The sequence below is a fragment of the Ptychodera flava genome, chromosome 15 (assembly GCF_041260155.1).
Source record: "Ptychodera flava strain L36383 chromosome 15, AS_Pfla_20210202, whole genome shotgun sequence".
NCBI lineage: Eukaryota > Metazoa > Hemichordata > Enteropneusta > Ptychoderidae > Ptychodera > Ptychodera flava.
The window spans coordinates 16,353,605-16,376,472 of NC_091942.1; the positions used below are offsets into that span (position 1 = coordinate 16,353,605).

The window sequence follows — 22,868 nt, forward strand, 5'->3', positions numbered from 1 at the left end:
CTCTCGCTAGCCCTGCGTACGATGCTGTGTGTAGGCCGCTACAGCTAACACACAGCATTGTACGCAGGGCTAGGGACATTTGACTTTGCCAGCTGGATACAGCTGAAACTGATTAGTGTGAGCAGTTTTATTGCAGTTCACTGCAGTGGCTTTGCTATCTATTACTGAAAATGGTTGTATTGCATCAGGTGCTTATTGGTCAAAGAAAAAGCAACATTTCATCTACCTTATCCTTTGAATTGGCAGCGTATATATCTCTATACTGTATATTGCATTATTGGATGCACCACCGACCTACCTAGTTGAGTCAAGGTCGTACACACTGCTGTCCATGAGAAGGTACATCTTTGAACTTGCAAAATGTTGGGGCCGACTCGCAGCGATTTCGAAGCTGTTGTCCAATTGGTTGGCAGAATCGTACCGTTATAATGAAATAATACAAATAAACTCCCTAAGTTGCTGTGAATAGTGACAATCGACCAATCAGATATAACCTTGCAAACACGCTGCGAGTCAGCCAAAATGTTGAGACTACTATCACTCATAATGAATTTTTTCTCAATGTATAAAAATATACAAAAATATGTTGGGACTATAATATTTCAGTTCTTGGTAAAATTTAACTCCAAGTGGCTCTTATTTTGTTACTCTTAAATGTTTTACAACATAGCTGAAATGGAAATAATGCTGAAACTGATATTTATTTAATAAGTAATATACTCTTTTGATCATTAAAAATGATATCCATAAATTGGCCGTGTTAAATGCCAGTGGTCATAGCATAGATGAAAGTATACTATCCCTGACTTTACTGTGTAAGCAAAACAAATGCACCCCATTTGTCTTTACAGAAGGTTGGAATATTTGGTTGACCTTTGATTAAACTCATAACTGTTGTCAAACTGTGCATGCAGGGTATTATTTTGTGTCATTCAAATAAAATCTGGTATGAACATTTGATAGTTTGACAGTTCTCCCAGGTATTTCAAAATGATGGATTTGGTAAAACAAAACTAAACATGTCAAAGTAAAGGATCAAAGAATGTACAGATCTGAAGATACCTTTCATTATTGCAAAAGAAAAACAAATTACGGCTTCTTTGAAATGCCATGACAACACTTTTATTACACGTACTGGATTGGTATGAAGTCACTGCCTACTGCACTCACCCATACCTGACAGTACAGCCCCTGTGACTTGTAGTCACACAAAATAAGAAAGTTATTTTGAAATTTTGTTGTTTACTTGATGAGCACCAGTTGGATTCTGCAGTACTGATTACAAGAACATGTTCAAAATCACAAATGTGACTATACTGCACATTCACTATGTTCTGAAAGGATCGCAACTCCACACAAACTGTCAAGGATAATATTTTCAGATTCAGCATTACTTCAGATTAGCAGTCACACAATCATGGCATAACATTGGCACTCAACAACCTCCTCTATCATACCACTTGTTATTCAGAAAATTCAATTTTTATGGAACAAACTTTAACCTTCATATCACTCTAGCCAAAATGTCAATGTCATACAGGAGATTTTTAATTCCATTTGTTCACTATGCACCAAACAAAGGAAATGTGTAATAAATCGATGACATATAAACTTCAACAAGTTTTAAAAGGAATGTTCATGAGCAGAGTACCACCTTTTCCATTTATTTTGTGATGAACACCACATATTTCATTCGGACCATAAAAGTATACTCTGGTGGTCTACATGGCCCACCATACTGGAATATCAATTTTGCACTCTGATTACTGTTTTCTGGTTCTGATAAGGGAGTGATCATAGTTCTAGACTGAAAGATCCATCGCTTGAGGGCGCTCTCCACGTTGCAGGGGGAACTGCAGCGAGTGCCCTTGAAGGACGATCTTTCAGCCTTTAAACGGTCAGTGGAGTGACTGGGTCTACCATAGTACTTGTCTTGTTATTACAACTATAAAGGTAAAAGATAGTATCACTTTCATCAACACATTCAGACATAATGTCAAGTAAATTAAACTTTAACATATTCCATATTGATGCACCATTGTTTTCGAAACAAACTCTCATTATAACACATGGTTGAAATAATTCAAAAGCTCACCATGAAGATAACATCACTCATATTTCAAGAAACACTTATGCAAATGATTTGCCACAAAACTATGCCATCAGGAATTTAACATTGCCTAAAAAATATACAAAATATAGTTTTGTGGGTTTTTTCAGTCGTCTCCATATTGTCATATTGGTTCCCAGACACTTCGCACCAAAACCACTTCGCACCATACCATCTCCCCCATACCATTTCGCACCAAAACCACTTTGCCCCAAAAGTCACGTTGCCCCAAAGCATTTCGCCCCCAAAACAATGCAACTTTGCCCCAAACTTATCGCCAAACCGGTAAAGCTGAAAATAACCAACTACTGCCATCGAAGTTTTCATCACCTTTTTCTATCATCCCAGGACTAAAATCTTGAAATTGTACACATTTTGAGAAAATGACATTGTGCAATTCCGTGCACGGCACCTGAGTTGTAGCATTGAGTAGTTTGCGTATTTCCTTTTTCTTATTCTACCGTTTATGGTTTCATGCAACAATAAATGCTTCGTGGTGGCAAAAATGTCCTGACACGTTAATGCTTCCAAGTGGCAGGTAAAAAAATGTTAGGATACGTCACGGCATCGTTATTTTAGGACGAGTTGATGGTACTATACTTTGGGCGAAGTGGTTTTAGTATGAGGTGGTACTTGGGGCGAAGTGGCGTTTGACGAGATAGCACTTGGGATGAGGTGGTTTGGTACGAAATGGTTTTGGGATGAAGTTGTGTGGGGCGAACTGGTTCTGGTGCGAAGTGTCCGAACCCTGTCATATTATTTCAGCTGTGGTTGGAAGTACCTTCTGGAGAAAAAATACAAAACTGGTAATGCGTTGTTTAATGCCCTGCCAAAATAGTGTTGTTGGAAATGGTAAAAACAAACTATTTGCATACTCTTTCTCTATCAAGTACAAAGTGTAAAAATGTTGTCATTACAAGAGGACAATATTTCAGTTTTCCTTTTGTTTTTCTTTCTTGATATTTGCCCATTACAGACATTAGAATGTTCTATGTCAGCACCAAACAAATGGAATATCCATAGATTTTACGAGGTAGATGGATAATTGAATGTAGTTGGATTGTTCTATATAGCTTGGCTACAACTTCAGGGAATGCAGTAGCGTGGGGTAAGGGTCTGACCTTGAAGTGGACCAAGGTCAACAGATAGAATTCCTGTTCAATTACAATTCCATTGTTTGCATTGATATAGATTATCCACCAAAATAATAGTGTGTGCATTTCCCATAGAGTCAAACAATAGCATCTCTTGGTTTAACAACAAATTGCATTATGAGATGATTTTTGTCCAAAAAATATTTCATCTTGAGCGTGGCAATCCGAGGGAAAGATGTGAATCTTTTCCATTTGCTTACTGTATATGGGGAATTAGAGCCAGGAATTATTCGGAAAACTCAGCAATAATTTCTCTATGGAGTTAAGCATTGGATCAAAGTACATTATCCTACGCAGACTGGTGACTCCAGTTGACAAAACTAAACCCAACATTCTCAAAGCCCATTTATGTTTTTGTACCACACAGAAATGAATTCAGACAGCTGTGACTTAACGTGTTCGACAGCTTATGAGTACCAGGTCTGTGGAAGCTATTTTGAACAAATATAGGGGAGATTATACTGCTTCACAGCCTAGCTTTGCTTTTGTTAAACAACATGGTATGAAAATAAGGTTTCTCATAGTTCGGGATACTCTATCTCTTGAACAAAGTATGCAATGAACCACAGTAATATTTATTATTATACACCTACGTCTGTAACCTATGGAGTTTCATCGTACAGTAAGTTTCAGTATCAGGAGACGCGGAGTCCAATAACTTTAGGTGTTATTGGACGCTATTTGACCTTTGACCTCGACTAACCTTCACGTCAAAATGGGGAAAAAGAAGAGAATATTTTACATTTTTTATAAGAATATATACTTCTTAGCATTCAGTACTTCACAAATTAAATCATGGTCAGTCCAAAACATGTGAATTCGAGTGAAATTATGCCGCTGACGTACAATTTCTACCACGTGCACTGCACAGCGTAGGTTGAAATTTCGTTCTAGGCGCTTAGCGCATTCCCAGTGCAGTCTGCTCGCGGTCGCTCAGTACAGTGCGGGACGGGCATCCAAAAGACTCATCAATTTCAACTTTTTCTTGTAAAGTTGGACTAGAAAGGTGTATAATAATAAGGTTATTCCCAAAATACCGGGATTTATGTCCTCGTACATCGTACGCTTCGGTATTGTCCTCGACGCTACAGGTCTCGGACAATAACCTCCGCTGCACGATGTACTCGGACATAAATCCCGGTACTTTGGGAATAACCTTATAATATCAAAGTTGCTCAGTTCATATATATATCATGGAACTCTTGTTGTGCGGTCACATCGTCCAAACTACACATCTTCTGTACCTTCGTCCAGTATGGCACGGGAGAGGTTTCTTGCCAGAGCCAATCGCAACAGATCTGTCTTCTCTTGGTCAGCTTCAAGTTGTCCCTTGAAACCAAAGGATGTAGAAACAAAACATTCTATTTGAATTTGATCTTAACCAGTGTGACCCTGCGGTCAAAGTTAAACATTTCATTTCATTTCTATTTGTAGTTACAACCTGTGTGTGACTGGCTGCATCTGTAGAATTCTTGATGATGTTCATTGCACATATTATCTGATGATATAAGTAACTTACTATGTCATCAGAAATAAATTGTTTAATAACTCCAGTTGTAGGTGGGTTTCAGCACCCAAAAAGAAAGAAGATTCTGAAATTGAGCATCTTTTGTCAAACATAAATAAGCGTCCAGGACTGAACGTTGTTGAAAAGAGGGACAAGAATGACAAGAAACACTTGCTAACTTTGTAGCAGAACACTTGTTTGTGTGATGGTTTCTTCTTTCCTCACCTGAGTTCTGTTATTATCTCTGTCAAGGTATTCATTAGATTGGAATGATAAGGTGATTTCGTCCAGGCAGTGCATTAACTCGTAAGTCTGTTGTGAACTGAATACAACTTCATCTAACTCTAACAGTGGCAGTGAGTCTGTCAGCAAAGTCAGCCAGAATCTGCAGAGATCACAATATGAAACAGCATTTCAGTGATTGGCCAGGGTGCAGCTAAGAAGATTCAATTCAATGATAGGGGTGAGAAGGCCTCAGATGCAAGAGACTTGGGTGAAATATTACGGCTCCTCCAATTTTGTATTCTCAATGTTCATATTTGTTTGATTTTTGAAATATCATACCTATTTTACATATCACAGTGGCTCCCCAACTCTTATTATGTGAACCTTATCAAAAAGATATGGCTGATTCTTGTAGAACTGTCATTTTTAAAATTCAGTTTAAAAATGGCTTACTTTTGTGGAGCTAATTTGGCAGTCAGCAAGGAAAGTAACAAATTTGCTGCATCTTTGAATTCTCCTCGCTCGTACAATTTGTGAAACTCTCTGTACTTTCCTGTTGAGAAATTAGAGAAATAATAATTGTGGATTTGTTTTGACAAAGAAAGCAATAAATTCAGCATTAGATAGCATACTTGTTTTAAGAGCTAATGTTCTGTAAAGTCTAGACAATTTGATGCAATTTTAAGTTGATTAGAAGCCTTCTATATCTACAGCATGAATATGATATCGAATATTGGAAATGATATTGCTGGGAATGATCATGACATGAATATGCAAAGTAGTCTATTTTAGGAAAATGCATCAGTGCTATTGAACAGAAGGACCTTTTTAAACTTATACTGATATATACAAGCAAACCATGACAGTTTTAATGATAACACAAATTTCATGTCAGGCTTTCCAGTTAAGAAAAACTTGATTTTAAACCTTGTGCAACTTACCTAAAAATGTCAGTCTGTCACTTAGCAACATGGCTGGTCCCAGGTTATCGATCAAATCTAAGTTACTGAAACCTCCTTTGCTGCTATACTCTGAAAGAAACTTCTCTGATAAAAACGTTGCGAATGCCCTATCTTTTGAACGTATGCACCATGACAGCGCCGATCCAAGGCGGCCATTTTGTAACGCCTTCATTCCCATTTCTTTGCAAATGCCATGAGCTGTGAAAGACACGGAAAGAGGATTTTAAGATGAGCTTAAACATACAGACAGACGAGGGACACTAGACGGCTATTACCCCTTCAGGTTCTTTTGCCATAGGCAACAGGGAGCTAAAAATATCAATCATTTGTTCAAAAAATAGTATCTCCTGTGGGGAAAAGACAGTCATTTCTTGTACACATTTAAGGCTCATTGGCTTTAACCTTTGATGCATGCAGTATATTTATTCTGTTTGTAAAATACACTCCCTTGTTCTACTCCTAAAGACATGTCAAAAGTGCCTCGTGTTCATCTTATAAACATAGCATGTCATAGCCTACATGCTTGTAATGTCAAATGTTATTGTATTTCACTGGACCAGAATTAATTTGTCAAAACTAGCATTTCATACTGTACACAATAAATACATCATGTTGGCAATTGCTAATATTTATTCTATTCTCACATAATTTAGAGAGAAGAATAGGGACTCGTCTTACAGAACAAACAAGTTGAAAATTTTCATTAAAATACAGAGTTACTAACTGTCCCTCTGAATAGTACAATCATGTGTTTTATACATTTTACAAATTTTTACGACAAATGGACCAGTATTGTTTCCTCGTCACAAAAACCCAAAACTACAGATATATAATATCAGATTTACTTACCTTGTGATTCCATTGCCCTCTTTTCACATAGTCTAAGTACTTTTAATGCCTTCTTTTCTGACTGCAATGGTATTCTCTCAATGTACAACTCAAGATAGTATCTGAAATGTCGGCAATCAACAAATGTAAGTCCATATATGTAACGATTCAGTTTCAGTTCAAACTGACAGAAAAGTTACTCAGTTGACATTGACTTATACAATGTAGACACAAAATACCGCAACAGCAAAGTTGACACACTTGTGGTTCTTTGCCTAGTCTAAGTACCTTTTTTGTCTGGCTACATGTTTACTCTACTTCACGGTTCGGAGGAAGTAAAAATTACAAGTCTTGCAACAATTACGCTGGATGATTCATATGATGAGTTCAAAGGCATGGCTTATGTATGCAGTTCCTACGATAGGGATTTACACTGAGAAAAACCCTTGAAGATATTGACAATTTAAGTTCTAGGGAAGAAGGTATGCTGAAGTGTTTATGTAAAACTTAATCATATAAGTGATGCGGTATAGAGTTTACAAATACAATAACAAGCTATGACACTTTCAGTCTTGCTGTGTTAAAATCTATGGAGACAATCAAGCAAAGACATTACTTTCTTACCTTCCCATGTCAGGACAGTGGTCAAGATAATCAGCACCAATTTGCCATAAACTGCAAATGTGAAAAAAAAGAGTTTAACTTCAGGAAAACTGAGTTTTGACATCACAGAATATCAGCTTACTGGAGCCACTTTCTCTGTGGATGTTATGCTTGTATCAGATGTCCATAGTATGGATATTTATTTCCATTACAATTTCAGGATACTTCTCTTATATTTGGCTAGATTTTGCTTTTTTTAAACTCTGTGATGACTTACCTATCATGCGTCATTAGACTGGCAGCATACTCTAACAGCAGAAATTCTCTCAGCTTGGATCCAAAACTGGTGTGGGTGGGGAAAAAATGAGACTTTAATCTGGTGATATTTTGGGATTGTTCAGACAAAAAAATATGCAGGGGTAAAATTTGGGTACAAAATTTAAGGCTTGTTGCTTTTGCAAACATATTGTTCAATGACTGAAAACAGCAAAATGTAGAGTTTTGAAAAATACTTTGCATCTCAGAAAAAAATTGTTAGATTACAGAATATTCCTCAAAGATTTGCACATCCTCATGACATCCCCTTCCAGGATCTGAAGGTCTTATTACTTCAATCAATTCATAGTATAGCTTGGCAAGTGATTTCTTGTGACACTATAACACAACATTTAAGGTCAAATGATAACACTTTGACTTACTTGACATTGTGAGACTCGAGTCTTCCACAGTGATGGAGTAGATCCGTCAGATGTGCCACAAACCACCAATTATTCAAATTGGAACTGGGGAAGAATTAAAAGTTCAGTGTTCTTTCAGCATGTCTCAGAATATATATTACTAAAGTGATGGTTCAGATTGCCTACAATGTAGGTATTTAACCAGTATTTAAGGAGTTTATTGCATGATATCACAAGTTCAATGTGTGGATGATGAACTTGGAAGCACGGCATTCCAAGTACAGTTAGTTTTCCCAGACTGATGTACTATGCTATGTCACATGTATGATGCATGGCTACCATTCAAATGGCACACAATCCAGAAAATATAGGCAACTAAACATAAAATATTGCATATACTTCAGTGTGACTGTAGTGTAGACTTTGCAGAATCTGACAACACCAACTACATGCCAGACAACATATTAAGGTTGAGTAATTTACAGTGGGTGAAACAGCCCTGAACACTAGCAGACAAAATCTAGCTAATAACCAGCAATTTTGCTGGCAGCTGGGTACAAATAATCACAAAGAACACTGATTTGTTTGCCTCTTTCACCACTTCTACTGTTTTCAATAGCACAGTGGGATCTACACACACAGAATTGGGTGTTAACTGGTTCTGTTCAACATTTGTTTGTGATGTCTTACCTGCTTTCCCTGATAACTTGATGCACATCAAACTCCAGTGCTGCCAGTAAGATGTTATCCAGGGTTGTCAGGTGACTGTTACCGCCATATGCATCAATGCATTCCTGAGAAGAAAGAGTCAATCAATTGATAAGTGACTCAAAAGATATACTAAATGGTAAACCCCTGCGAGTGAAAGATTATCAGTAACCTGCACTTTCAATGGTGTGGAAAGACTTCCATGACGTTTACAAGAATTTGACTGTATAATTCTTTTTAACCAAGATGAACCTTATTGCAAAATCTCTTCTGTGCTAAAGAATGCCCTGAAACTGCTAAATTCAAGTTCAAAACAGCCAACAATGGTGAAAGCAATTTTAATATTTCAAACTCAATGTTCATATTCAAACTGTTGATGAAGAGCTACCTGCATGTGACTTTGCAGTTGACCTTCAGTGTAAACATGGTAAAACACGGAGATCATCCAAGGCAAGGATCTTGCATTGGATGATGGGAAGAATGACTCCGAATACATTATGATTAATAACAACCTCGGTCACTGTGCACACACACACTTTAGTTTAAATTTGAAAAAGGATTAAAACAAAAGATAATTTGAATTCATTAGTTATTTTCCTTTTCTTACCTGAGTATGGTAGTGAAGATCAATAGTTTTCACGGTGGGGTTGCTGTATAATAGCTTTGCAACTAGCATCATGTACCAGGTCTCTGTTAAATCTCGCAACTCTAAAAAGACACTATTGTCTCCTGCAAGAATCTGGAAAATAAAAATAGGACAACAATTTCAGTTTAGGCTTAAAACAAGTATATGCAGCATTAAATGTAAAAGTGAAATCTGTTTCATCCTTCTTGTGTTGCAAATGTATCTCAACAAATTACTAACTTGGTGGTTTTGACAACTTCGCAATCTTGTTCAAGTTTCAAGAAAATCTACAAAGCTGCTTGTTTTGAAAGAGGAATTGGCATCCTGGTTTCACCTGTTTATTAAGAGTTTAAAGGCATGAAAGATTTAATCAACTTTCCTTTAAAAACAGCTGACAAACTAAATTCAAGCACACAGAATGGTGTCTTGGATGAAATAAAGAAAGTCAATGCTGTTAAACTTATTGTATGTATATCCCATATAAAACCATCCCAACTTGACATTCAAGACTCTAAACAATAATTATTTTGGCTTTTTCAGTGCTTGAAGGCTACTAGATTGGTAAACTTTAATGTTTAAAGCAAATGGATGGATGCTTGAATGTTATTTCCTAGATATCCACAGAAATTTATTTTAAAGAGGTGTGTTGTTTATCAAGTTTATTTGAACAAATTGAAAAACTGGAAGCAACTTTCTATGAAAAAAGTACAACTATGTAAATAGTAAATGTCAACAAACAATAATACAATAATAAGGGACTGAAGGATGCCTCTATAAGGTACTGATAAATCTAGATTTTTTCACCTGCAAAGGGCACACATAGATCCAAAATAATCAGATTGCATGTTTTACAATGCGACAAGTGGAAAATACACTCACCCGACAGATTGTTTCTAAGTTTTTGTGAGAGCCGACTTCTTCCAGGAACTGTTGACACTGGTCTTGCCAGTGTCTCCACTTCATGTCAAACTCTGGTACAGATTGTCGGCCAATGACAGAAAACATTGGCATCTTCCTGAGTAATTCATCCATCTTGGCATAAACCTATTAGAGAAACGTAAGAAAACTCAGTTTTGATTATTTTTTTGCAAAGCCGACAGATACAAGGTTTCACACTAATGGCAGAAGAAATTCAAATGCCTTGTCACACTTTTGTTATGAGAAGTACAATTCAGGAATTTCAATTATATTTGGAGCTTATTGTTTACAACTTCAAGGGGCTTTGTCATATATCTCACAATATTCATACTCAAATGTATACTGATATTGCTAATTCAAAGTTTTAAACAGTGAACTCTGAACGTTTTTCCAAAAGTTAAACTTTGGTTTAATTTGTTTTAAATTGACAGAAGCCAGCTATTCAAGTTAAAATAACCCTATGCAACTCTTCCCAAGTCAAGATATGATCATAACTTCAAAATGTCAAGGTTTGGAACCTGATTGGCAACTGCTTTGAAAAGTGTACTAACCATTTGGCACAAGACCACTAATTAATTTCCTATAGGGCACAACAGTAGCATTGAGCTCAATTTTCCTATTTTAAAGCATTCAGCAGCACGAATCCTCATGACCGGTGTTAACTTAATGTCAGCTTGACAACTAATGAATTTTTCGTGGGCAAGTCCACAGAAATTTTGAGATGGCGATGAAAATAGCGCCCTCAGTGGTGTTTTTGATAAAATTCAGGCTTATTGTTATGATTTCTATGGCCCCTAGAACTCCCCATATTACCATAGAATGCTTCAGCCATTATTCACAACAGTCTGCATTTTGATTCAAGCAGAAAAATATCTTAACAAAAATACTTCACGTTTAAGTTCAAACTAAACAGCATCCATGCAGGTATCAAAACTTCAAGGTCTGCACTATTTTTCTTCTGAACTATCTTCGCGGGTAACGAACCTGCAACGAACCATTTCTATCAATGTATTGTAATTCTGTCCTCTCCATCCCCTCCCCAGGTATACCAATAGTCCCAACCAAATCATTGAAAACAGTGTTGACTGTACTAAGTCATAGTCATGAATGGGTAAGACTTTCTCAAATAGGGTTACTTACGCCATGGATGTCATGTTGTTGATCTGGATGCAACGACAGCATCTGTCTAGCCTCATCTATTCTTCCTTTAAGTACAAAAGTATAAATCTGTGGAGGTAAGAATACGCAACCTTTGACCTCTGACCTACCATGACAAACAAATCTGACAACTGTAACATCATGCCATAATTTGTCTGTTGTGACACTACAAATGAAAATGTGAAAATGACTGACGTCTTCTCTTCACCTTAAAGTTATTGTTAACCTTCCAAAAATTCATTTATTTTGTTAACTTGTTGCTACAGGATGGAACCTTGAAATACCCTACACACTAACAAATAAGCATAGATAATGTTTAAAATACTGGTAACTTGAAAATACTCAGTATAATAGAATCTTCATGTACTAATTTCATTAAATTTATTGGAGAAGACATGCCAATGATAACCTGGAGTTCATTGCCAAAGATTTGCAATTGGCTTTATAGATCCTGGCATCTACTTACTGCTGGCCAGTAACTCTCATGATGTTCAGGGTCAGGTGCTGACATCACTTCCTGTGCCAGGTCATCTGCTTGCCGAAAATGCCAAATTGCCCAATCCAGTAGTTGAGTCAACACCACACCACCTGTTGGGTAGAAAGGGTACATGGATGACATCAGTGGATGTGCTTGCATGGGCACTGATGAGTCTGAAGAGAAAACTACTCATCCAGCCAGATGAGGAGCATTTTGGAATGAAGGTAGAGTGTGCCTTGGGGACAGATATTTGGGCTTAATTCTACTCTGATCAACCACTTTTTGGGGCTCATTTTCTAGCTCTCGGTGTGAGAAAAGTTGTAACTGTCTTAGTTTTTGAAAATCGAAAATCAAAAGTTTTCTTGAGGAAAGTTTGTGGAAAAGTTTGAGTCTTTCAATTTCAGGTGTCAACTACTATGTGTTATTGGCAGAGGTCTTGAAAAAGTATTTAGAAGTTATGAGTGCATCAAGAGTTCAGTTTACAGAGTTTTCTAGAACACAATTCACAGTGTCCTACCTGGCAATGTTTCCACAAAGAGTATCTCACACAAACTCCAAATCAGTTCAATCATGGTAAAGGTCTGACACTGGGCGTTGTACTCTTCTTGTGTTTCTTCATCTTCTTCTACAGCTGAAAGGGAAGAGATATGTTGATAGTCAGTGTTATTCTAACCTTGATAAGATTTAAACTCTGCAAGAAATATCTCACTAAATAGCACAGTGGATAGAAAAAGAATTAGATTACACATGAAGAGATCAATCAGTGGTGCTTTTTCTTTCTTTCGATACTTTCATCATCCTGGTTTTTTTGTTACAGTTCATTAATGATATATTCACAGAATTTGTTTTTGAAATTTTTTCCTCGTTATATGTTTACAAAATCAGATATCAGGCTCCCCTTTTTGTATTATTTTCTACCATGAGATTTTTTACAACATCAACATGTAAGCACAAAAAAATCATTCTCTAGATGTTTGCATTATTAAGATAGACACTGAATACTTTTGATGGACTGCCGCAGCTGCCATAAATGAAAAATACCATTACACTAACACTTTAATTTCCCTATATTTCATGAACTGTAAATGAAGTAATTACCTCCTTTCTGTTGCAGCTCTAGAAGACATGCTCTTAAAACAGAGCGATAATTTCGGCTGAACTTCACCAACCTGATGAAAATTGAAATACACATATCAGTACCTGTGTTAGAGAGATACCACCAAATTCTTTCACTCCTCATTAAGTTGACATTTCATGAAGGCCACCTATTCCATTAATCCTTTACTTCCTAAATAATATTGCTAATCAAACATCATTTCAACATTGGCTAATACATATTTCTTGATAAAAATTTTCTTTGTGTGACCACAGACAAGGAGAAAAACAGACTAGAAACAGGTATTGTTCAAGGTGTGAAGCGGTTGCTTAATCCATTCCATGGATGCCTTGGCACAGGTAGCCCTCAACTCTATTTTCCGAAAATTTCCTAACATGCACCCTTTGGCAGTTTCCATATTTTCGCCAATTTTTAAGTGAAAATATTTTCAGGAAAGTTTGTGTTGTTGTTGTCGTTGAGAGCTGAGCGAGAGTGGCGTGCCTGGCCAAAATGGGAAAAAGTTTGAGCTTCAGGGAGGCTAGTTTAACGATTTTCGAAATTCCTCTCACATTTTTATGAATATATAATAAGTGTGTTTGAACCAAATTTGAAATTTTTATCGACACTATCAGATTTTCCTGAATGGTTTACGATCAGTCATATCATCTCCTACAAGTTCATCATAGGAGGAAGTGTCTATGAAACTGCAGGTGTGTTATGTTTGATTGGCGTGAAGCAGTGTTTCGGCCCTGAGAACAATGCATAGTAACATGATTGTGACAGGCAGTACAATACCACTGACTTGTGTAAAAGGAAAGGCCCAGTGCATTGCCTATGATTTAACAGATCGGTTGTTTACTCTTCTCCCCAAGGTAAATTCTTGGCACATTGGGTGTTTGTTTGCGAGTCAATACTATTTTATTCACATCTGAAAATAAAAGTGATTGTATTTTTCTGTCAGCATGACATCAGTTCACAGTTCGTCTACAGCTTGATATTCTTCTGAAAAGGACAGATCAAAATAATTGCCAAAGCTACATGTATTGTCTGAAAAGTTGGGCCGAGTCGAGTTTGTCTTCAAGCTCGTCACAACGCACTCATCCATGTTTGTTTGTGTTTGTATCGAAATATGGCACCATGCACAGGACTGTGGGAAATCACGTCCTACTTTCGCATAATCTCGTGTAATTATTAATTACATATGAAGTCTCCGAGAAGTCTGACATTTGTGAAGCTCATTTTAAATGATACGAACGGGCCATAGTTTATTGAGATGACCATGACATCAAATGGCGTGCCGCATTTCTAGTCTATTTTTTCTCCTTGTCTGTGGTTTGACGGTAAACAAGGACCTAATACAACTCAACATAATAGCTTGGGAACATTTGATTATAAAACACACTGTTGCTATTGTGGTTTTCAAGAAAGGCCGCAATGTTTACTTCCTACATTTGTGCAATTTTTCAGTTTGTTGTGACTGGCTTCACATTTTGAACCCTTTCACCACAATGGTTTAACCCAGGTGTATTGTTAATGGTATCAATGATGATTGTGGACCTGTTTACAGAGAATTGGGGTGAACAGGTTAAAATTGACTATAGAAACATGATTATGATACTTATTGCACCTGAATGAAACACTCATTTGTTCTTTGACAAGAAAAGCAAACTCACTGTGGTTTTCTGACTGTTTCAGACGTCTCAGGTTTGTGACTTTGTAATGACATAAAAATATCTGAAAGAAGAAAATGAAAGACACTGTATTTTCCAGTAATGGAAACTCAAGTACATATGGAGAGGACTGATCATATACTGCAGTATGATCAATAGCATAGTATAATTCGATTCATCCATTGAAGTAATGATAACATGATCACTAAACACACAGGTCATAAACATTCATATTTTGCAGAAAAATTTTACAATTACACTGTACTATCAGTAGCATTCCTTTACTACTGATGCAGTGTTGCTGGTATGCATGTTTCCATGGAAATGCTTGTTGGTCTTATCAGGTTTCTTAAGGGTAGTTCGCACCTCGAAAGTGAAACACTTGACTTTTGCTCAAACTTTACCCAATGAAACTTTCAACCATTATCTTACCTACTTGCAAATAAAAATCTGGGGTCACCGTGCAAAGTTTGGTACTAAAGAAACTTATTACTGAACATTTACCAATATTTGAAATTTAAAATGGCCACCATTGTTGTGTTAATTCTATGAAGAAAGATAAACTTTTCACATTTGAAAAACCTAGGATGGTAAAATTTTTTCTTACTGAGTAGCTTTAAAATGAGTCCCTACAAGTGGTCGATCAGAAAAGAACTCTAAAAATTTTACAGTCCTAATAGCTGTCCCCGAGGCATATTCTACTTAAAAGTTTATTCTATTTTTCTTGGACGACTGATGCAGGAAATACTTATTTGGGACATTATTCATGTTCCTCACACATGAGTGGTCAATAATATTCCTTTTTGCAGTGATACCTCCTTAGTATTCAAACAAAACTGGAAAATTTCTCAAGTACTCGCATAACAAAAAATCTGAATATAAAACAATGAGTGAATAATATGTTCATCTGTAAACTCTATAGTACCGGTACTTTCTATTACTTTTACTTGCATGCTATAAGAGTACTATACTGCCTACAGATAACAAAATATCAAAACTTATATTTGCCAGAAAATGGCGATTCCATGCGCTGACAAATTTTACAGAGGTACATGTATGTTACCATATACCATGATATTTTACATTGCATATTTGCCTATGCTTGAATATTTAAAATGATAAACTGTGGTGAAGAGGAAACTGAACCTGGATCTCTTATTTGTAACACTCACTGTGCGATTCATTGACGAGTTTCCTTGTGCTGGGACTATGCATCTCAACGTCCCACTTGGCAGTATAAACACCTGGCGGTCCATTTAGAGGAATTCTGTTCTCATCATGTAAGTCAACTAATGAACAAAAGGGTATAGAACATGCAGTTATATTATCTTTTGGCATCCAGACACAGGCAAGAGGTTTGAAGTGCAAAATTAAAGGATGAAATAATTTTCATATTTGCACGCAAATTTAGTCTCTCCCAGATGCTTGGCTCATTGCTAAGTCCATGGTCTTTGAAATATAACAGTTTGAATACATTGTGCTGTAGTCTCAGAACAGATGGATACTCAGTACACAGTTCCTTCATTTAACATAGTAAACCATAGACCCTCGTTTTTTTGAGGGTCTATGAGTAAACCGACCTTTGTTATTTCCATTTGCAGGTTTGTTGTATTAAGACTCTTGACTTAGCAATGTGTTGAACGCCTCTTGCCCAATTTGAAACTTAATTTGCCACCCTCTAGGAATTTTGACAAACTGCTGAACTTTTGAAAAATAAACTTTAATGTAGTAACACACCGTCTTTATGGGATATAGACACTTCACAACAAAACCAGGTGGTCCCACACAAGAAATCCTGTGAACTAATTTGTCCCACACCACTTTGCCCAAGTACCACCTAACACAAAAATCATTTTGCCTTGAGTACCACACCAACTTGTCGCAAAACCCCCATGGGTCACAGTGTAATATTTTTATATGTAACTTGGATTCATTACTGTGTCAAGACAATTTGGCTACCATGAAACTTTTGTCCTTAAAAAAACCATGTTTATAGGTACATGCAGAATAATGTAAATATGCTGGCAAAACCGCCTTCACATGTACAATTGTAGCCTCCACAAGCGTGGGGAAAGTGTCTAGCTATGGAAATGCTATCTCCTTGGCATGGCTGCAAAATTCAATTGTGCAATGTCATTTTCTCGAAGTGTGTCCACTCTAAAGACTTTTCAATGTAATAGGTGATGAAATCTTTCTGGGTATTGGGGGTTATTTTCAGCTTTTCCTGATAGCGACAGTTTGGGGTGAAGTTGAGTTGTTTTAGGGGTGAAGTGACAACTTGGAGCAAAATGGTTTTGGTACAAGGTTGATTTGGTACCAGGTGGTTTTGAAGCGAAATGGTATAGGACAAGTTGGTATGGTGTGAAGTGGTTTTGGTGCGAAGAGTCTGTGAAAAGTTTTTGTCACACTTAAAATCAAATGTACAAAAACAAATTGAAGAACAAAGGAGACAAGAATGAAACAAACACACTATACCTGTTTCTGTTGGTTTTCCACCGTCATAAACATGGTGAACTGACACTTGATTTCCTAGTCCCCATTTTGACAATAAACAAGTCTTACTTCCCACAGGTAGCGAAGGATCTGAAATGACCTGTGTGGTACAAGGACATGCAAACTGATGATCACCTTTCTCCCACTTACACTATTATACAACTTTGTACATGGACAAGATTTGAAGATGTCAGATTTTGTTAGAACTTCATAGTTGGTGCAAGGAGGTAAATGAGAGACTTCCAGAGCTTCTGGCAAGATTCCCTTTTATTCTTTACATGGAACATACAGTGTACGATAGAAAGTGGATGGCTCCACTGTCTATGTATGGAGGTAGTTTCACTTGGAGGTAGCACAAAGGTCTGTGTGCTACCGCCATGCTTCTATGCACCTCCTTGTTCATTGAGGTAGAATAGGCCCCAGGGACAGATAGTTGGACTCTCAAATTTTTGCAATTTTTTTCTGATCTGCCTCAGGGGGGGGGGGCTAATTTTAAAGCCCTTGGATTAAAAAAAACTTTTTGCTGTCTAGGTTTTTGAAAATCTAAAGTTGTATGATCCCCATAGAGTTCGAGAAGTTCACCACACTGATTTTTTTCAAGTGCCACCATTGTGTCTGGTTATACAGGAAATGCCAGCTACAGAAAGGGGGTCGAGAGAAAGAAATTACATTTCAGCTGCCACAGCATTTTATTTTAAGAAGGAAGAACCTGTGACAACAGCGTTTGTAGTGGTACCACCCTGATAGCATGGGTTCAATGGCGAATCCCAGCTAAGCACCCTTGCGCACAGAGATTCCTTGGGCATAACAGATTAGTTTTCGAAATTAAGTAATTTGTTTATTTTCACTGTCTTTTGCGGAACATTTGAAAAGACACAAAATCATGATACTTTTCAAAACACCAAAATGAACATCAAATCATTATTATCACCAATTATCTGGTGATAATGGATGATGGGAATTGTCACATGTGCCCTGCTGACAGTGTTATTGTATAATAATTAGCCATCATGCAGTCAAGCATAAATGCACACTCTTTGACAATGGAGAAGAAGTACACCACCCATTCCGAGCTACCATTAACCCTTTGAGCGCTAACGTCAATTTTTCTCCCCTTTACAAAATATACCCTAGTCAATTTTTCTCAGATTTTTGCCAAAGTTTTGATAAAAAATAGTGACAATGTCACTGTTTGCTCCCATATAGTAATCAAAACAAGCCAACAATTGTATGAAACATGGACATACATACAGACAGACTTACATACACAGACTGGCACAGAGTGATGACATTGGCCCTCAAGTGTGCCTTGGCTCATGGAGAGTGATAAAGATATAACAAACAGCTGAATGTAATGATAAAATAGTTAAATACAGGCCTACAGGCACTCAGGGTGAATATGTTACAGCAGTTTGATTAGTTTCTTTTCCTTTTCTACTTCTGTGATAATTTTTAAGAAGATCAATCTGCAAGGCAGTTTATGTATTGACAAATAGTCATCTTTTACAAGCACACAGCAAACTGTTCTTGATTTTTCATTTACAATATTTGACATAGACTGAAATACATAACATCATCACATGCAACCAATGTTTACATTTTGCCCATACACCAGATACATGGAAAGATTTCAACATACAATCATTAACTCAGAAACCCTACAGGGAAAAGTAAACATTGTTTTCTTCCAGTACAACTGGTGCATCCACATCTGGAACAACTTACAAACTTAACCAATTACACAAGGATGATGACACAAGAGATAAAGTTAAGAAATTTAACTGAGGTGAACTTGACTATTCCTTTCAAATCCTTACCTAACTTGACATCTTAAACTAAGATACACTGCATGGTTTATTACATGCAAAAATACATCAGGGGTGGACCATTTGATAAAGGGGGTACATTATCTTTTTTATTCGATCCATTATACATTCTTTTTTCCAACTCTCCCACCTTTTTTATTGACATTTGTTTGGAATTTTTTTCAAAATCTGCCAGGACCCCCCAGGATATCAAATGATCCACCCCTCATCTTTGCATGAGATATACAATGACCAGATGGCAGGAAGTGTGTCAACTATTTACAACCTTGATACTCTTAAACATTGGAAAAATTTTGGAATATATTTGTTGGAAACCAAACCTGCTAAAATCACCTCAGCTATGTTTTCTAATGATTTTTTACCGCATTTCAACACCAAATACAGTTTACCATATCAAATGCTTACTAAATCACAACATTACATACTCTTAGTTCCAGTAGGTATAAAATTACCCCCCAAAAAATCTTAAAAATACAAAATGAAAGATGTCCCTATAAAATTGAGTTTCGCAAAGTTGCCCCAAAAATTCAAAATTCCAGATTTCAACCTAATTTCAATATATAATATTAACACAAACCCTATGAACCTGTTTACTAAATATCAAAGCAATCAGACGGGTAAATTTTGAGAAACAAATTTTTTGACCAAAAATGAGAAAATTGCCCCTCAAATACAAAATTGCAGATTTCATCCTAATTTCAATATATCTTATTAACATAAACCCTAGGAACCTGTACACTAAATATCAAAGCTACCATATCAATAGTTTTGGGGAAAAAAAATTTGACCAAAAAAGGCAAAAATTGCCCCACAAATAAAAAAATTGCCAGTTTCAACCTAACTTCAATACATTATATCTAGATAAATCTTAGATACCTGTATACCAAATATCAAAGCTATCAGATCAGTAGTTTTTGGATAAAAAAATTTTTGACCAAAACTTGGGAAAATTGCCCCAAAATTACAAATATGATAATATCAATACAATTTGTACAAACTTGACTGAGGTCATCCTGAGGAACATGAATATTAACTTTCAGAGCAATCAGACGAGCAATTTCAGAGAACAAGATTTTTTGACTAAAAACAGAAAAAAATACCCTAAAAATACAAACATCCAAATTTCACCCAAATTTGTGCACACATAATTTAGAATACCTAAAGGAATCTGCATACTAAGTTTCAACCCAATCTGACCAATGCTTACTGAGTTTTAGCCATTTGCAGGATTTTTCCTTTTTCCCCCTCATTTGCATATTTTTGGCACTGACACATTCATTTGAACAAATTCACATCTCCATCCCTGGGTGCACCTGTACACCAAATACTAAGACGGCAGCCATTGCGGTTTAGGAGTTTTTGATCTGGATGGACTAACAGACATACATTTTCACAAAAATGACGAGAAATGGCAGTACGAGACTCTATGAGTAAAAATACATTTATGTCATTGGTTTTGACCATAAGTGAGTGCGTGTAAAAGAAGTCCTGGAAGCAAACTGGGACTGGTCCTGGAGGCAAACTAGAAGCGGTCCTGGAGTGCATTTTCGAGAAACAAATTTTTTGACCAAAAATGGCAAAAATTGCCCAAAAAATACAAAACTGCAGATTTCATCATAATTTCAATATATCAGAGTAAAATAACCCCTATGTACTAAATATGAAACCTATCAGACGAGTGCTTTTTGAGAAACAAATTTTTTGACTAAAAATGGCAAAAATTGCTGCAAAAATAAAAAATTGTAGATTTCATCATAATTTGAATAAATCACATTTTGATCATCCCTATGAACCTGTAAACCAAATATCAAAGCTGTCAGACAAGCGGTTTTGGTGAAATAAATTTTTGACCTAATATGACAAAAATTGCCTAATAAATGCACAATTGAATATTTCAGCACAATTTGAACAAATTTGAAATACATGTAGGTCATCCCTAGGGACCTATATCCCAATATCAAAGCTGTCTGACCTGCAGTTTTGAAGAAGATTTTCAAAGATCTTTTGACCACAAATGACAAAAATTGCCTTCAAAATACAAATTCGCGTATTTCATTGCAATTTGAACAGGGACCTGTTTACCCAATATTAAAGCTGTCTGACCAGCTGTTCAGATTTTTGCCCCAAAATAGCCAAGTTAGCCTCTAAATTACAATTTTGCATATACCACAGACAACGGGTGACAGACCAGAGACGATGCCACACATCCACTTATAATAATTTAAGCTTCACGTTGTTGACAGCAAAGCTAACTAGTATCTGTACTGTGAATGGAAAGAGTTCCTTAAGCCCCCATCCCTCCCCCACCCCAAAATTTTTTTCTTAAGTAGGATATATACAACACTTTTATTCTAACCCTAACCCTAATTCTAAACCCTTCCATAAGTTTTATTTGATGTGCTTCTTCCAAGGAAAGTCCGTGATTAAAGTGCTTTCTAGGTATGAAGGGCCTAAAGGAACTCTTGCCCTGTAATTTTAGTGTAGAGCACTGTCGATGTCATCACATGTTGAATGAATCTAGCTTTGCATGGCAGGGCTGTATGTTATCGGCGTTATAATATACGACCTCCCACGCCGGTAACACACAGCCCTGCCTAGCTGCAAAATTGTAGCTCTACGGTGAGGCGGTCGGTGAGTTTTGGTTTTTGCGATATCGCTCACCAGTAGAGCTACATAGCATACATAATAAGCCACACATGGCGCGGCATTTTCATGTAAAATCCCACGTATTTACTGCATTTGGTCGTACCGATTTATCACTACTGAAGACTAAACACTATACTACACTAACCTTGTCGTTTATGGGGTTTGGTATTAGCACAGACACGTCGATCGCGTTCCATAAACATTGAGCGTGTTTCTGAGAGCCGCCATTACCGGAAGTTGGTAATGGCGGCTCCAAGAAATGTTTTTTGAACGCGATCGACGTATTTGAACAAATACCAAACCCCATACACGACAAGGTTAGTGTAGTATAGTGTTTAATCTTCAGTAGTGATAAATCAGTATGACCAAATGCAGTAAATATGTGGGATTTTACATCAAAATGCCGTGCCATGTGCAGCGTGCTTATTTTGTATGCTTCAGGGCCTTCGGCACTGTAGCTCTACTGGTGAGTGAGGTCGCAAAAACCAAAACTCACCGACCGCCTCACCGTAGAGCTACAATTTTGCAGCTATTTAAGCCCTGCCATGCCATTTGAATCATGGAGGTACAAGCAGAACTCCATCATATTGGGATATTGGACCGAGTTTGTTTTGCACTCAGTCCATGGTTGACAAAGTTGTTTTGGGGCAGACTTGAACTTGGACCGAATTGGTTCCTCAGTCTCAGCATGCATCCCCAGTCCGAGTTGGATTTTGTTGGGCAGAGTTGACTGCAGCATGCTGCTTTGCCAGGACATTGAGCGTTTTTGTTTCAAAATTAAACTAAATGTTTACAACTTGCAACTCAAGCATGGTTCTCTCTGGGAAAGATACGCAGTTTTCGAGTGAACTAAATTTATTCCTTATGATGCGAAAAAATACTCGAAGAAATATATATCAAATGCCAACTGTGTACCTACCGCTACATTAACACTCCGTTCGCGGTCTTCCGCCATCTTACAGAATAACCTATGACCTACCTTACTGGCGTAAAGTTGGCGTCATCCTCATCTTCAACTTAATCGCTGATGCTGAAAATGACGCTGCTCAGCACTCGCCAGCGTCAGCTTCAGCCACAGGCGACCCAGACGTATTGAGCTTGTACCAAATTGCGGCCAGTCATGACCATTTTTTCCAAAATTTACTGCAGCCAATGTATTTCGATGGCGGGAGAGAGCCAGCAGT

General features: G+C 37.0%; 1 protein-coding gene across 1 annotated transcript; it reads right to left on the minus strand.

The window, feature by feature from the left end:
- Nucleotides 1-1,954: 1,954 nt before the first annotated feature.
- On the minus strand, nt 1,955-22,651 carry LOC139151336 (nuclear pore complex protein Nup85-like). The gene is made up of 19 exons (XM_070724040.1): nt 22,604-22,651; nt 17,195-17,312; nt 15,892-16,008; nt 14,723-14,783; nt 13,052-13,122; nt 12,471-12,584; nt 11,942-12,063; nt 11,458-11,544; nt 10,279-10,443; nt 9,382-9,513; nt 8,757-8,860; nt 8,088-8,171; nt 7,667-7,732; nt 7,411-7,461; nt 6,808-6,908; nt 5,938-6,156; nt 5,450-5,549; nt 4,997-5,156; nt 1,955-4,593 (listed from the first exon to the last, which is right to left on the minus strand). Exons 1-19 carry the CDS (start codon nt 22,637-22,639, stop codon nt 4,492-4,494), a joined length of 2,010 nt encoding a protein of 669 aa, XP_070580141.1. The 5' UTR covers nt 22,640-22,651; the 3' UTR covers nt 1,955-4,491.
- Between the last annotated feature and the right edge of the window lie 217 nt (nt 22,652-22,868).